We start from the raw sequence: 15,878 nt of genomic DNA, 5'->3' as shown, positions 1-15,878 counted from the left end.
ATATGGTCCAGCGTGAGAACTTTGCGTCAAGCATGGGAAAATATGGTCCAGCGTGAGAACTTTGCATCAAGCGTGGGAAAATATGGCCCAGCGTGAGAACTTTGCGTCAAGCATGGGAAAATATGGCCCAGCGTGAGAACTTTGCATCAAGCGTGGGAAAATATGGCCCAGCGTGAGAACTTTGCGTCAAGCATGGGAAAATATGGTCCAGCGTGAGAACTTTGCATCAAGCGTGGGAAAATATGGCCCAGCGTGAGAACTTCGCGTCAAGCGTGGGAAAATATGGTCCAGCGTGAGAACTTTGCGTCAAGCGTGGGAAAATATGGTCCAGCGTGAGAACTTTGCATCAAGCGTGGGAAAATATGGTCCAGCGTGAGAACTTCGGATCAAGCGTGGGAAAATATATCCCAGCGTGAGAACTTCGCGTCAAGCGTGGGAAAATATGGCCCAGCGTGAGAACTTCGCGTCTGGTGAAGCCGCGCGGAGCGTCGTGAGGGCCAATTAAGTCATGAACGAGGGAATAGGCTGTTACGTAAGATAATGAGACGACGTGTGGCGACATCTTGGTAACCATGGTGATAAACCGTCCAGCACGACTCATCTTAATTACAAAATAATAAAAAACACAAGAGCATCTACAGCTTCTGGAATCAACAAAATTTTCGTTAAAAATTTAACGTATTAGTAATAGTTAAAACACCGTAATAATGACGTTTCTAAACCTTTGCCTGGATGGGTTAGGTGGGTTGCTTGGGGTACGTTTCTCGTTAGACAAAACATGTGTATTATGACGTCATGAACAACTAACCAGCTGGTAGTGATGACGTATGTTTATCTGTAACCAATAAAAGCGCAATGATGAAGTCATGACGTCATAGATAACCCCGCTCACTCGTCACTGAGAACCAATAAGCTTGAAGGGATATGATGACGACAGATTAATACCGCATTCTGATTGGTCACGCGGCCATTCACCGCTATGGTTATGGCGCAGAGGAACGAGGCTGGGTGAACGTTTGTTAAGGTGCAAGAGAGAGAGAGAGAGAGAGAGAGAGAGAGAGAGAGAGAGAGAGAGAGAGAGAGAGAGAGAGAGAGAGAGAGAGAGAGAGAGAGAGAGAGAGAGAGAGAGAGAGAGAGAGAGAGAGAGAGAGAGAGAGAGAGAGAGAGAGAGAGAGAGAGAGAGAGAGACACAGACAGACAGACAGACAGACAGACAGACAGACAGACAGACAGACAGACAGATAAACAACTGAAAATAACGTAAAAACAAATTCGCATCGAGAGGGGCAGGACAAAGCGGCCGGGTAAACTCTGGAAGCCAAGGTAAAACCAGGACAATGGCCTCCACACGACTGCTGTCTTAGTAATTCTCGTCGCGGGCCTTGTGGCATTAAATTCCTTTTCCCAAGACTTTCCCTCGAGCTGCCGAGCGAGTGGAGTTTAAGCCTCTTGTCGCGGAGCATTATTGGAACACTCACAATGTAAACAAACCTCCCGTACCAAGTTTTCTATGTGATTTAAATGAAAACGGGAACCCAAAGGAATTCTAAATTTGGAATATGTATGACTTTTGATGATAAATAATTTAGGAAACCCAGGATAACCACCCTGGAAGGTAAAGAGACCAGAGGAGATATGATTACGACATTCAAGATATTGTGGGGAATATAATATAGCCGCTCCCCTCCCCCTGTATGCCAGTATGTCTAGCCACACCCACACTACCTCACTACTTCTAACACACTCACACGTCTCTACGAACTTAAGTGTGTCTTTGTGGACTTGAGTGTGTCTCTACGGACTTGAGTGCGAGATTGAGAAGTTCTTGTTGGAAAAAAAAAATGCTTGGGTGAGGCAGTGAGTGAACCTCATGGACCCTCACTCACTACACATGAGTCCTGTGAGTGAGACAAGATGAGGAGAGTAACACAATGGTCTGTCTCTCTCCTCCCTTCTGTCTCATACTCCCTCACCCCTGCCCTCTTCCCTCCCTCACCCCTACCCACTTCCCGCCTCACCCCTACCCTCTTCCCTCCCTCACCCCTACTCACCTCCCTCCCTCACCCCTACCCACTTCCCTCTCTCCCTTAGATCCACAATCATCCATCCCAATTTCCTTGCGCTACGCTGAACTATTTACGGTCCCATATATTTGTCTCTCACTGGGAGAGGGAGAGAGATGGAGGGAGAGAGAGAGGAAGATGGAGAGAGATGGAGGGAGAAGGGTAAGGAAGGGTACTATCAGGAGAAAGCACCAAGCTATTACGACTATATAGCACTAGGAAGGGGTCAGGATAAGGATTTAGGACGGAACGGGGGAAAAGGAATGGTGCCCAACCACTTGTGGACGGTCGCGGGGATTGAACCCCGACCTGCATGAAGCGAGACCGTCGCTCTACCGTCCACGCCAAGTGGATAGATGGAGAAGATAGAGGTTGTTGGAGACTGGAGGTGAACAGGAATAGGGAATAAAAATAAAATAAAATAGATTTTTGTTATTTTCTTTAATTATTTTTATTATTATTATTTTTATTGTATTTTGAATATTATCGTCACATGGAATCTACCTAAAAAAAAAAGTTTCCTCGTGAAATATGCATTTAAAAGTATTTGAGTTTCATGTTTGCTTAATAAAATACATATGTGTCTCCACTACATAAACAGGCCGTGTCTGGAGTAAGTCAAATAAGGTGGACATTTAAAACACATTATTTAAATGGGGTGGTTAAGTAACCTGGTGGTCTTAAGGGCAGTAGTCGTGAAGGTTTACTATTTGTAAAGTATAGTTTGATAATAATAGAAATATTGATAATATTAATATTATTTGTATATTGTAATTAATAAAGGGGGATATAACATAGGAGAATGAGAGAGAGAGAGAGAGAGAGAGAGAGAGAGAGAGAGAGAGAGAAAGATAGAGAGAGAGAGAGAGAGAGAGAGAGAGAGAGAGAGAGAGAGAGAGAGAGAGAGAGAGAGAGAGAGAGAGAGAGAGAGAGAGAGAGAGAGAGAGAGAGAGAGAGAGAGAGAGAGAGAGAGAGAGAGAGAGAGAGAGAAAGATAGAGAGAGAGAGAGAAAGAGAGAGAGAGAGAGAGAGAGAGAACAACCCTTGCTCCATAAACTACAGTTCTTCCATCAAGTATTAGGTTGACCGCAGTAAGGTGGACTATTGACCTCAACACGGGTCAAACCTTACATTGCATGTTGACCAGAAAACACTCAAATAAAGCTAAACAAATCAACGCTAAACTTTGCATAGCACTTATATTTACCTCATTAGGCCTATGATCACGTTTATCGGGCCTAGAATTGCTCAATTGTGTCAACCTTAATGACTCTGACACCTCATTCATGAGGGCTCGCAGACACTGTGAGGAGTAAGGTGACACTGTCCTCATATTCCAGCTCCACTCCACACACACACACACACACACACACACACACACACACACACACACACACACACACACACACACACACACACACACACACACACAATAGAGCCCAGTAGGCTCAGGAACCTGTACACCTGTTGATTGACGGTTGAGAGGCGGGACCAAAGAGCCAAAGCTCAACCCCTGCAAGCACAATTAGGTGAGTACAACTAGGTGAGTACACACACACACACACCTACCTTGAGGCTACCTTGAGGTGCTTCCGGGGCTTAGTGTCCCCGCGGCCCGGTCGTCGACCAGGCCTCCTGGTTGCTGGACTGATCAACCAGGCTGTTGGACGCGGCTGCTCGCAGCCTGACGTATGTCACACACACACACACACACACACACACACACACACACACACACACACACACACACACACACACACACACACACACACACACACACACACACACACACACACACACACATCATATCTGTATGATATGTGTGTGTCATATCATATCACACATCATATCTCAGGAATCTGTACACCAGTTGATTGACGGTTGAGAGGCGGGACCAAAGAGCCAGAGCTCAACCCCCGCAAGCACAATTAGGTGAGTACAATTAGGTGAGTACACACACACACACACGCACACACACACACACACACACACACACACACACACACACACACACACACACACACACACACACACACACACACACACACACACACACACACACACACCACCACCACCACCACAAACAAGTCACATTCACTCCTTACAAAGCCCTCAAGTCCATCACTCAAGCCTCCAACTCCACGCTGGCACTCCAAGTAGTGGAAGGAGGGGGGCGTTCTTGCTGCACGCCAGCCACCGCAGCCTGCTGAACCCACCAACAGTCACCGCGTCTATCCCAGTGACCCCCCGGACATCACAACAAGATTGATTGATTGATTGATGAAGATTAATCAACCCAAGAGGTGGCACGGGCATGAATAGCCCCGTAAACATACAACAAGAGTGGGAAGACTTAGTATATATATATATATATATATATATATATACACACGTAGTGTGAAGGATAAGACAGGAATTTCCTTAAGTACTTTCGTATTTAACATTCTTGTGAAGATGTATTATTAATACGAACATACTTAATAAGGAAGTGATTGTCTTAATCCATCCTTCGTGGGCTGACACTGTCTTGTATATGTAATATATATGTAATATATATGTGGTAATGTGGGAACGGATGAACGATGTCTTTCTCAGCAGGAGAGAAACGTCACGTTCTTCAGCCGAACGAAGCTGACACGATCTCTAATTGTGAGCCGATATTGAATTGCTCGGGAACCGGAACGACAGCGGTCGTCCCTTGGTGACCCCGGCTGACCTCGTGGGGTCGGCGACGTGGGGTCGGTGACGTGGGGTCGGCGACGTGGGGTCGGTGACGTGAGGTCGGTGACGTGGGGTCGGCGACGTGGGGTCGGTGACGTGGGGTCGGTGACGTGAGGTCGGTGACGTGAGGTCGGTGACTTGGGGTCGGTGACGTGGGGTCGGTGACGTGGGGTCGGCGACGTAGGGTCGGCGGCGTAGGGTCGGCGACGTGGGGTCGGTGACGTGGGGTCGGCGACGTGGGGTCTGTGGCGCTCGTTTGGGGTTAACTCTCACCGCCTCAGACATAGTTCAATATTTTGTAACCCGTCTTCGACCACCGGCCTCTATTCCGACCTGTTTACCGTAGTTTACCCTCTAATTCACACAGTTTTCTGTATAAATATTTATAAATGAATAAACGAAGCTATAAATACCACAACCAACACTCAAGGGATAACAAATACGCATCACTGTCAACAGGGGAAGATCGGCAGCGTACGTCACGCTGTTAAACGTAACAACGTAAGTCGTCCGCCTCTATGGTCGCGGGTTCGAGGCTCAGATGTCCAATAAGAACATTTTTAGTGATCCCAATCATCACTTCTTCACGGCCATGATGCAACAAACGTTAGACCAATACTGGAATACGCAGCACCGACTTTTTTTGTGAAGTACACCGCCAGAATTGAAAAAAAAAGTTCGGAGGCTTGCAACAAGATTGGTGTTAGAGACGAGAGGTTTGAGCTATGAGGACAGGCTAATGGATCTAAATCTCACAAGGGACATAAGAAACAGAGAGAATATGACCACAACATACAAAATACTGAGGGGAATAGACAACACAGATGTCTAAGCACAGGTACAACAAGGGTGCCAGTCGGGGCATATAGACGTGGCCCTCACTTTACAGTCAGTGATAGGTAAGTACCAGTACATGAGAACTACCACTACCGCCACCACTACTACCACCACCACCACCCGCTCTCCGCTCAGTAGCGCCCCAGGCACGGTAGAGAGCGGATCTACGCCGCCTGCGTCTGACCGCCACACACACTACACTTACCAACACACAAGTGTATCACACCAGTACACACGTGTGTGGGTGTAGCCTCAGGGACGAGAGTGTACCACAGGCCACTACACACTCCCTCCACCACTTCTCAGTCCATATTTCCGACGATATATGCAATTATTGGAGGGTCTGAAAATATATGCAATTATTGGAGGGTCTGAAAATATATGCAATTATTGGAGGGTCTGAAAATATATGCAATTATTGGAGGGTCTGAAAATATATGCAATCCCCAAAGATTATATAAGCAACTGAACTCTGATCAAATAAATAATCCTACAAAGAAATTAAAACAATTAAGTTTGAAAAAAACACAGTTTCATATATTTTTATAGTTACAAATGTGATACAGATTTACGGACTTAAAATACCAAACTGTGGAAGGAGGTCATCTTGTGGTAACTGCTGAACTATCCTCACCTTAATGTTGATCTTATTGATGGTCTCAGAGGCTGGTAGACCATCTCTTGCTGGTGAGTAGACTCATCACCTGGTCTCGTGTTGTCATCAATCATCACTCATCGTGTAGGGGCGCTTCTACTGCCAATTGTAATGGTGATGTTGATGTAAATACTTTGTTAAGGTTTAGTGTTAATATTGGTGAGAGGGAAAATTAGTAGGAGCCGTTGTGAGGGTTCGAACCTATGAAGCTATTTCTCATTCTTGCAGTCACGTCAGTGTGTGATTGTCTCTCTTATAATATATATATATATATATATATATATATATATATATATATATATATATATATATATATATATATATATATATATATATATATATATATATACATATATATATCCAGATATAGGTGAAGAAATAGGGGAATGATGGGTATGGGTGCCCATTTGACACAGGGTATAAGTGAGTATTCGGGCGGGAGTGAAAAGGAAGGTGTCAAAGACTTTCTGACATTCCTGGAAAAGACAGTCTGCCCACCGTTTTCTTTCTGGTTTAGGTGTTGTCGTCTGGTCGTAGAAATCTATTAAACAGGAGTCGTGATTTGCAATCCTTGAACCCCATGTGTGTACTCACTTAATTGTACTCACCTAATTGTGTTTGCGGGGGTTGAGCTCTGGCTCTTTGGTCCCGCCTCTCAACCGTCAATCAACAGGTGTACAGGTTCCTGAGCCTACTGGGCTCTATCATATCTACACTTGAAACTGTGTATGGAGTCAGCCTCCACCACATCACTTCCTAATGCATTCCATTTGTCAACCACTCTGACACTAAAAAAGTTCTTTCTAATATCTCTGTGGCTCATTTGGGCGCTCAGTTTCCACCTGTGTCCCCTAGTGCGTGTGCCCCTTGTGTTAAATAGCCTGTCTTTATCTACTCTATCAATTCTCTTCAGAATCTTGTATGTGGTAATCATGTCCCCCCTAACTCTTTTGTCTTCCAGCGAAGTGAGGTTTAATTCCCGTAGTCTCTCCTCGTAGCTCATACCTCTCAGCTCGGGTACTAGTTTGGTGGTAAACCTTAGAACCTTTTCCAGTTTAGTCTTATCCTTGACTAGATATGGACTCCATGCTGGGGCTGCATACTCCAGGATTGGCCTGACATATGTGGCATACAAAGTTCAGAATGATTCCTTACACAAGTTTCTGAATGCCGTTCTTATGTTAGCCAACCTGGCATATGCCGCTGATGTTATCCTCTTGATATGTGCTGCAAGAGACAGGTCTGGCGTGATGTCAACACCCAAGTCTTTTTCTCTCTCTGACTCCTGAAGAATTTCCTCTCCCAGATGATACCTTGTATCTGGCCTCCTGCTCCCTACACCTATCTTCATAACATTACATTTGCTTGGGTTAAACTCTAACAACCATTTGTTCGACCATTCCTTCAGCTTGTCCAAGTCTTCCTGAAGCCTTAAGCAGTCCTCCTCTGTCTTAATCCTTCTTTTGTGTAATTACCTAAGTGTAATTACCTAAGTGTAGTTACAGGATGAGAGCTACGCTCGTGGTGTCCCGTCTTCCCAGCACTCTTTGTCATATAACGCTTTGAAACTACTGACGGTCTTGGCCTCCACCACCTTCTCACCTAACTTGTTCCAACCGTCTACCACTCTGTTTGCGAAAGTGAATTTTCTTATATTTCTTCGGCATCTGTGTTTAGCTAGTTTAAATCTATGACCTCTTGTTCTTAAAGTTCCAGGTCTCAGGAAATCTTCCCTATCGATTTTATCAATTCCTGTTACTATTTTGTATGTAGTGATCATATCACCTCTTTTTCTTCTGTCTTCTAGTTTTGGCATATTTAATGCCTCTAACCTCTCCTCGTAGCTCTTGCCCTTCAGTTCTGGGAGCCACGTAGTAGCATGTCTTTGCACCTTTTCCAGTTTGTTGATGTGCTTCTTAAGATATGGGCACCACACAACAGCTGCATATTCTAGCTTTGGCCTAACAAAAGTCGTGAACAATTTCTTTAGTATATCGCCATCCATGTATTTAACAGCAATTCTGAAGTTAGAAAGCATAGCATAGGCTCCTCGCACAATATTCCTTATGTGGTCCTCAGGTGATAGTTTTTTTTATCTAGAACCACCCCTAGATCTCTTTCTAGTGTGTGTGTGTGTGTGTGTGTGTGTGTGTGTGTGTGTGTGTGTGTGTGTGTGTGTGAGCCCCAGAGATAAGCGTGCTGGAGACAGAACAAGTTAATGAACGGTAATGAGACAGGAGCCATGTGTGTGTGTGTGTGTGTGTGTGTGTGTGTGTGTGTGTGTGTGTGTGTGTGTGTGTGTGTGTGTGTGTGTGTGTGCGTGCGTGCGTGTGTGTGTGTGTGTGTGAGCCCCAGAGATAAGCGTGCTGGAGACAGAACTAGTTAATGAACGGTAATGAGACAGGAGCCATGTGTGTGTGTGTGTGTGTGTGTGTGTGTGTGTGTGTGTGTGTGTGTGTGTGTGTGTGTGTGTGTGTGTGTGTGTGTGTGTGTGTGTGTGTGTGTGCGTGCGTGTGTATAAACGGAACAAACAGGAGTCCAGGAATTTATTGATCCATTCAAATACCTTCGGATTTATAGGATTGGAAACGACTCGAGCGAAGCTCAGATCAGCATCGGACGCTGACAGGAAAGTCAGCGGTCCGCTGAAATCCCCGGCGGGCAAGAGAGGAAGGTGTTTAGGCCTATTTTGGGAGTAATTGTAATCGCATAGGCCGGGAGGAGATAGGCCTCTAGGCTTGCTAAGTGTAGTTGAAATATTGGAGCGTAAACACAGGTAGACACTGACTAATATGGCTCGTTACAGGTAGACACAGACAGATCCAGGTAGATAGGGATAAACGAAGGTAGATAGAGGTAGATAAATGTAGCTCTTGGGCCCCCCCTTTCAAGACGTCGATTGTCAAATTCACTGACTCTCGGCCGATTTTTAACCTCCTCATATCTACTACATATAATTTTCTCTCTCTCTCTCTCTCTCTCTCTCTCTCTCTCTCTCTCTCTCTCTCTCTCTCTCTCTCTCTCTCTCTCTCTCTCTCTCTCTCTCTCTCTCTCTCTCTCTTTCAAACACACACACACACACACACACACACACACACACACACACACACACACACACACACACACATCAGAGAACCCACAAGGATGAGAGGAAATGACGAACCAGCGAGACTCGACCTGGTTTTCACCCTGAACGACTCTGACATAAGAGAAATCGGTTTTGAGGACCCAGTAGGAATGAGCGACCACAGTGTACTGGTGTTTGAGTACTTGATTGAAGAAGGGTTATTGAACTCGAGGAGGGACACCGAAACCAAAAGGTTAGCATACCGAAAGGGAAACTATGAGGAGATAAGAAAATTCCTAACAGATATAGCATGGTAAACAGAGCTCAGGGAAAAGACGGCCCAAGATATGATGGACTAAATCACGCAAAAGTGCAAGGACGCAGCAAACAAGTTTGTCCCAGCCCAAAAGGAAAACAGAGAAATGAAGATGAGAAACCCATGGTTTAATCAGAGATGTAGGCTAGCTAAGCAGCAAAGTAAAAGGGCATGGAGAAACTATAGGAATAACAGGACACTGGAGAGCAGAGAAAGATACCAGAATGCCAGGAATGATTATGTCAGGATGAGAAGAGAGGCAGAAAGACAATACGAAAATGACATCGCAAGCAAGGCAAAGACTCAGCCTAAATTGCTGCATAGCCACATCAGGAGAAAAACAACAGTAAAGGAACAGGTTATGAAATTAAGGATAGGGGCGGAAGGATTTACTACAAATGACAAGGAAGTGTGTGAGGAACTGAATAAGAAATTCCAAGAGGTCTTCACCTTAGAGCAAGGAGAAATCCCAGAGATAAGAGAAGGAATAGCTAACCAGGAACCACTGGAAGAGTTTGAGATTACCAGCGGGGAAGTAAGGAAGTGTTTACTAGAGTTGGATGTGACAAAGGCTATAGGCCCAGAGGGAATCTCCCCTTGGATACTAAAGGAAGGAGCAGAAGAACTGTGCCGACCACTCTCCATAGTGTATAACAAATCACTGGCAACAGGGGAACTGCCAGATATTTGGAAAGCAGCTAACGTAGTCCCGATATACAAGAAAGGGAATAGACAGGAGGCACTGAATTACAGGCCAGTGTCCCTAACCTGCATACCATGCAAGCTGATGGAGAAGATTGTGCGAAGAAAGCTAGTGGAACATCTGGAGCGAAAGAACTTTGTAACACAGCATCAACATGGGTTCAGGGATGGCAGGTCCTGCCTCACAGGGTTACTTGAATTCTACGACCAGGCAACAATAATAAGGCAAGAAAGAGAAGGGTGGGCAGACTGCATATTTTTGGATTGTCAGAAAGCCTTTGATACAGTGCCACACAAGAGGCTAGTGAAAAAGCTGGAGATGCAGGCTGGAGTGAAAGGGAAGGTACTCCGTTGGATACAGGAGTACCTAAGCAACAGGAGACAACGAGTCTGTGTGAGGGGTGAGGTCTCAGATTGGCGAGACGTTACGAGTGGAGTCCCGCAGGGGTCAGTCCTTGGACCTATACTGTTTCTGATATATGTAAATGATCTCCCAGAGGGTATAGAATCGTTTCTCTCAATGTTTGCTGACGATGCAAAAATTATGAGGAGGATTGAAACTGAGGACGATAGTAGGAGGCTACAAGATGACCTAGACAGACTGAGTGAATGGTCCAACAAATGGCTGTTGAAGTTCAACCCGAGTAAATGCAAAGTAATGAAACTAGGCAGTGGAAACAGGAGGCCAGACACAGGATACAGAATAGGAGATGAAGTACTTAATGAAACGGACAGAGAGAAAGATCTAGGAGTTGATATCACATCAAACCTGTCTCCTGAAGCCCACATAAAAAGAATAACGTCTGCGGCATATGCGAGGCTGGCTAACATCAGAACAGCGTTCAGGAACCTGTGTAAGGAATCATTCAGAATCTTGTACACCACACATGTAAGACCAATCCTGGAGTATGCGACGCCAGCATGGAGCCCGTACCTTGTCAAGCACAAGACGAAGCTGGATAAAGTCCAAAGGTATGCCACTAGACTAGTCCCAGAACTGAGAGGCATGAGTTACGAGGAAAGGCTGCGGGAAATGCACCTTACGACACTGGAAGACAGAAGAGTAAGGGGAGACATGATCACAACCTACAAAATCCTCAGAGGAATCTACCGGGTAAACAAGGGTGAGCTATTCAACACTGGTGGGACGCGAACAAGGGGACACAGGTGGAAACTGAGTACCCACATGAGCCACAGAGACGTTAGAAGGAACTTTTTCAGTGTCAGAGTAGTTAACAGATGGAATGCATTAGGCAGTGATGTGGTGGAGGCTGACTCCATACACAGTTTCAAATGTAGATATGATAGAGCCCAGTAGGCTCAGGAATCTGTACACCAGTTGATTGACAGTTGAGAGGCGGGACCAAAGAGCCAAAGCTCAACCCCCGCAAGCACAAATAGGTGAGTACAAATAGGTGAGTACCTCGTAGCCTGGTGGATAGCGTGCAGGACTCGTAATTCTGTGGCGCGGGTTCGATTCCCGCACGAGGCAGAAACAAATGGGCAAAGTTTCTTTCACCCTGAATGCCCCTGTTACCTAGCAGTAAATAGGTACCTGGGAGCTAGTCAGCTGTCACGGGCTGCTTCCTGGGGTGTGTGTGTGTGTGTGTATGTAGTTTGGGGGAAAACAAAGTAGTTAGTAAACAGTTGATTGACAGTTGAGAGGCGGGCCGAAAGAGCAAAGCTCAACCCCCGCAAAACACAACTAGGAGAATACACCTCGTATGAGCTACGAGGAGAGACTACGGGAATTAAACCTCACTTCGCTGGAAGACAGAAGAATTAGGGGGGGACATGATCACCACATTCAAGATTCTGAAGGGAATCGACAGGGTAGATAAAGACAGGCTATTTGACACAAGGGGCACACGCACTAGGGGACACAGGTGGAAACTGAGTGCCTAAATGAGCCACAGAGATATTAAAAAGAACTTTTTTAGTGTCAGAGTGGTTGACAAATGGAATGCATTAGGAAGTGATGTGGTGGAGGCTGACTCCATACACAGTTTCAAGTGTAGATATGATAGAGTCCAATAGGCTCAGGAACCTGTACACCTGTTGATTGACGGTTGAGAGGCGGGACCAAAGAGCCAGAGCTCAACCCCCGCAAGCACAACTAGGTAAGTACAAATAGGTGAATACACACACACACACACACACACACACACACACACACACACACACACACACACACACACACACACACACACACACACACACACACACACACACACACACACACACACACACACACACACATACACACATACTGTGCTAGGAGAAAGGGAGGTAAACCAGGCGGCCTTGGAGGAGTTCGAAATTACGAGAGAGGAGGTCAAGAGACACCTGCTGGATCTGGATGTTAGAAAGGCTGTTGGTCCAGATGGGATCTCACCATGGGTACTGAAAGAGTGTGCAGAGGCACTTTGCCTGCCACTCTCCATAGTGTATAGTAAGTCACTAGAGACAGGAGACCTACCAGAAATATGGAAGACGGCGAATGTGGTCCCAATATACAAAAAGGGCGACAGACAAGAGGCACTGAACTACAGGCCAGTGTCCTTGACTTGTATACCATGCAAGGTGATGGAGAAGATCGTGAGAAAAAACCTGGTAACACATCTGGAGAGAAGGGACTTCGTGACAAATCGCCAACATGGATTCAGGGAAGGTAAATCTTGCCTTACAGGCTTGATAGAATTCTACGATCAGGTGACACAGATTAAGCAAGAAAGAGAGGGCTGGGCGGACTGCATTTTCTTGGATTGTCGGAAAGCCTTTGACACAGTACCGCATAAGAGGCTGGTACATAAGTTGGAGAGACAGGCAGGTGTAGCTGGTAAGGTGCTCCAGTGGATAAGGGAGTATCTAAGCAATAGGAAGCAGAGAGTTACGGTGAGGGGTGAGACCTCCGATTGGCGTGAAGTCACCAGTGGAGTCCCACAGGGCTCTGTACTCGGTCCTATCTTGTTTCTGATATATGTAAATGATCTCCCGGAGGGTATCGATTCATTTCTCTCAATGTTTGTGGACGATGCTAAAATTATGAGAAGGATTAAAACAGAAGAGGACTGTTTGAGGCTTCAAGAAGACCTAGACAAGCTGAAGGAATGGTCGAACAAATGGTTGTTAGAGTTTAACCCAACCAAATGTAATGTAATGAAGATAGGTGTAGGGAGCAGGAGGCCAGAAACAAGGTATCATCTGGGAGAGGAAATTCTTCAGGAGTCAGAGAAGGAAAAAGACTTGGGGGTTGATATCACGCCAGACCTGTCTCCTGCAGCACATATCAAGCGGATAACATCAGCGGCATATGCCAGGCTGGCCAACATACGAACGGCATTCAGAAACTTGTGTAAAGAATCATTCAGAACTTTGTATACCACATATGTCAGGCCAATCCTGGAGTATGCAGCCCCAGCATGGAGTCCATATCTAGTCAAGGATAAGACTAAACTGGAAAAGGTTCAAAGGTTTGCCACCAGACTAGTACCCGAGCTGAGAGGTATGAGCTACGAGGAGAGACTACGGAAATTAAACCTCACTTCGCTGGAAGACAGAAGAGTTAGGGGGGACATGATCACCACATTCAAGATTCTGAAGGGGATTGATAGGGTAGATAAAGACAGTCTATTTAACACAAGGGGAACACGCACAAGGGGACACAGGTGGAAACTGAGTGCCCAAATGAGCCACAGAGATATTAGAAAGAACTTTTTTAGTGTCAGAGTGGTTGACAAATGGAATGCATTAGGAAGTGATGTGGTGGAGGCTGACTCCATACACAGTTTCAAGTGTAGATATGACAGAGCCCGATAGGCTCATGAATCTGTACACCTGTTGATTGACGGTTGAGAGGCGGGACCAAAGAGCCACAGCTCAACCCCCGCAAACACAACTAGGTGAGTACAACTAGGTGAGTACACACACACACACACACACACACACACACACACACACACACACACACACACACACACACACACACACACAAACACAGGATACAGCCCGTAGCAACTGTCCAACTCCCAGGTACCTATGCACTGCTAGGTTAACAAAGGCCTCAGATGAAAAAAAAATCTTATATGTGTCTACCTCGACCGGGAATCGAACCCGGACCCTTAGAACAACGACCCCTCCCCGTTTCCAAGCAATTCCACTCGGCATAAGGCCGGTTCACAGTCAAGGGAAACTACCTTCCTATAACGGCCATAGAAAGAGAACAGGGAGTGCATACAACACCAAACCTAACTCCGGAGGCTCATATAAACAGGATAACATCAGCGGCGTACTCTACACTAGCAAAAGTTAGAACATCATTCAGGAGGCAATTAGATTGCTATATACCGCCTACCTGAAGACCGTAATTACTATTATTACGGGCTCACCATAGCCCGTGCTACTTGTCCCGCTCCTGTGCCAGGTAAGTCCACTACGGGCTCACCATAGCCCGTGCTACTTTTAACGTTTTGTTCCGGGTAGCGAGTATTAAACAACAACAACAACTGAAGACGACAGTTAGAGTATCTTCAAGAAACACAAAGGAAAATGAGGACAAAATTTAGAGGTTTGCAACGAGGCTCATCCCGGAATTGTGAGGGACGGAGAATGAAGAAAGACTGAAAGAACTAGACCTGGCGCCACTAAATGAAGAAAGACTGAAAGAACTAGACCTGGCACCACTAAATGAAGAAAGACTGAAAGAACTAGACGTGGCGCCACTAAATGAAGAAAGACTGAAAGAACTAGACCTGGCACCACTAAATGAAGAAAGACTGAAAGAACTAGACCTGGCGCCACTAAATGAAGAAAGACTGAAAGAACTAGACCTGGCGCCACTAAATGAAGAAAGACTGAAAGAACTAGACCTGGCGCCACTAAATGAAGAAAGACTGAAAGAACTAGACCTGGCGCCACTAAATGAAGAAAGACTGAAAGAACTAGACCTGGCACCACTAAATGAAGAAAGACTGAAAGAACTAGACCTGGCGCCACTAAGTGAAGAAAGACTGAAAGAACTAGACCTGGCGCCACTAAATGAAGAAAGACTGAAAGAACTAGACCTGGCACCACTAAATGAAGAAAGACTGAAAGAACTAGACCTGGCGCCACTAAGTGAAGAAAGACTGAAAGAACTAGACCTGGCGCCACTAAATGAAGAAAGACTGGAAGAACTAGACCTGGCGCCACTAAATGAAGAAAGACTGGAAGAACTAGACCTGGCGCCACTAAATGAAGAAAGACTGAAAGAACTAGACCTGGCGCCACTAAGTGAAGAAAGACTGGAAGAACTAGACCTGGCGCCACTAAATGAAGAAAGACTGGAAGAACTAGACATGGCGCCACTAAGTGAAGAAAGACTGAAAGAACTAGACCTGGCGCCACTAAGTGAAGAAAGACTGAAAGAACTAGACCTGGCGCCACTAAATGAAGAAAGACTGAAAGAACTAGACCTGGCGCCACTAAATGAAGAAAGACTGAAAGAACTAGATCTGGCGCCACTAAATGAAGAAAGACT

General features: G+C 45.7%; 1 protein-coding gene across 1 annotated transcript in view; it reads left to right on the top strand.

The window, feature by feature from the left end:
• The window catches only part of LOC138370173 (putative golgin subfamily A member 6-like protein 3), a 21,618-nt gene that overhangs the window by 5,235 nt on the left and 505 nt on the right, over positions 1-15,878 (top strand). Inside the window, exon 3 of the mRNA XM_069334161.1 lies at positions 14,960-15,878. This exon is cut by the window's right edge and continues 505 nt beyond it. Coding sequence (XP_069190262.1) covers positions 14,960-15,878 — 919 coding nt within the window. The remainder of the gene's footprint in view (positions 1-14,959) is intronic.

The sequence above is a fragment of the Procambarus clarkii genome, chromosome 31 (genome assembly GCF_040958095.1).
Source record: "Procambarus clarkii isolate CNS0578487 chromosome 31, FALCON_Pclarkii_2.0, whole genome shotgun sequence".
Classification (NCBI taxonomy): Eukaryota; Metazoa; Arthropoda; class Malacostraca; order Decapoda; family Cambaridae; genus Procambarus; species Procambarus clarkii.
The sequence above is the reverse complement of the archived record's forward strand: the minus strand, read 5'-3'. Positions and strand labels throughout refer to the sequence as shown.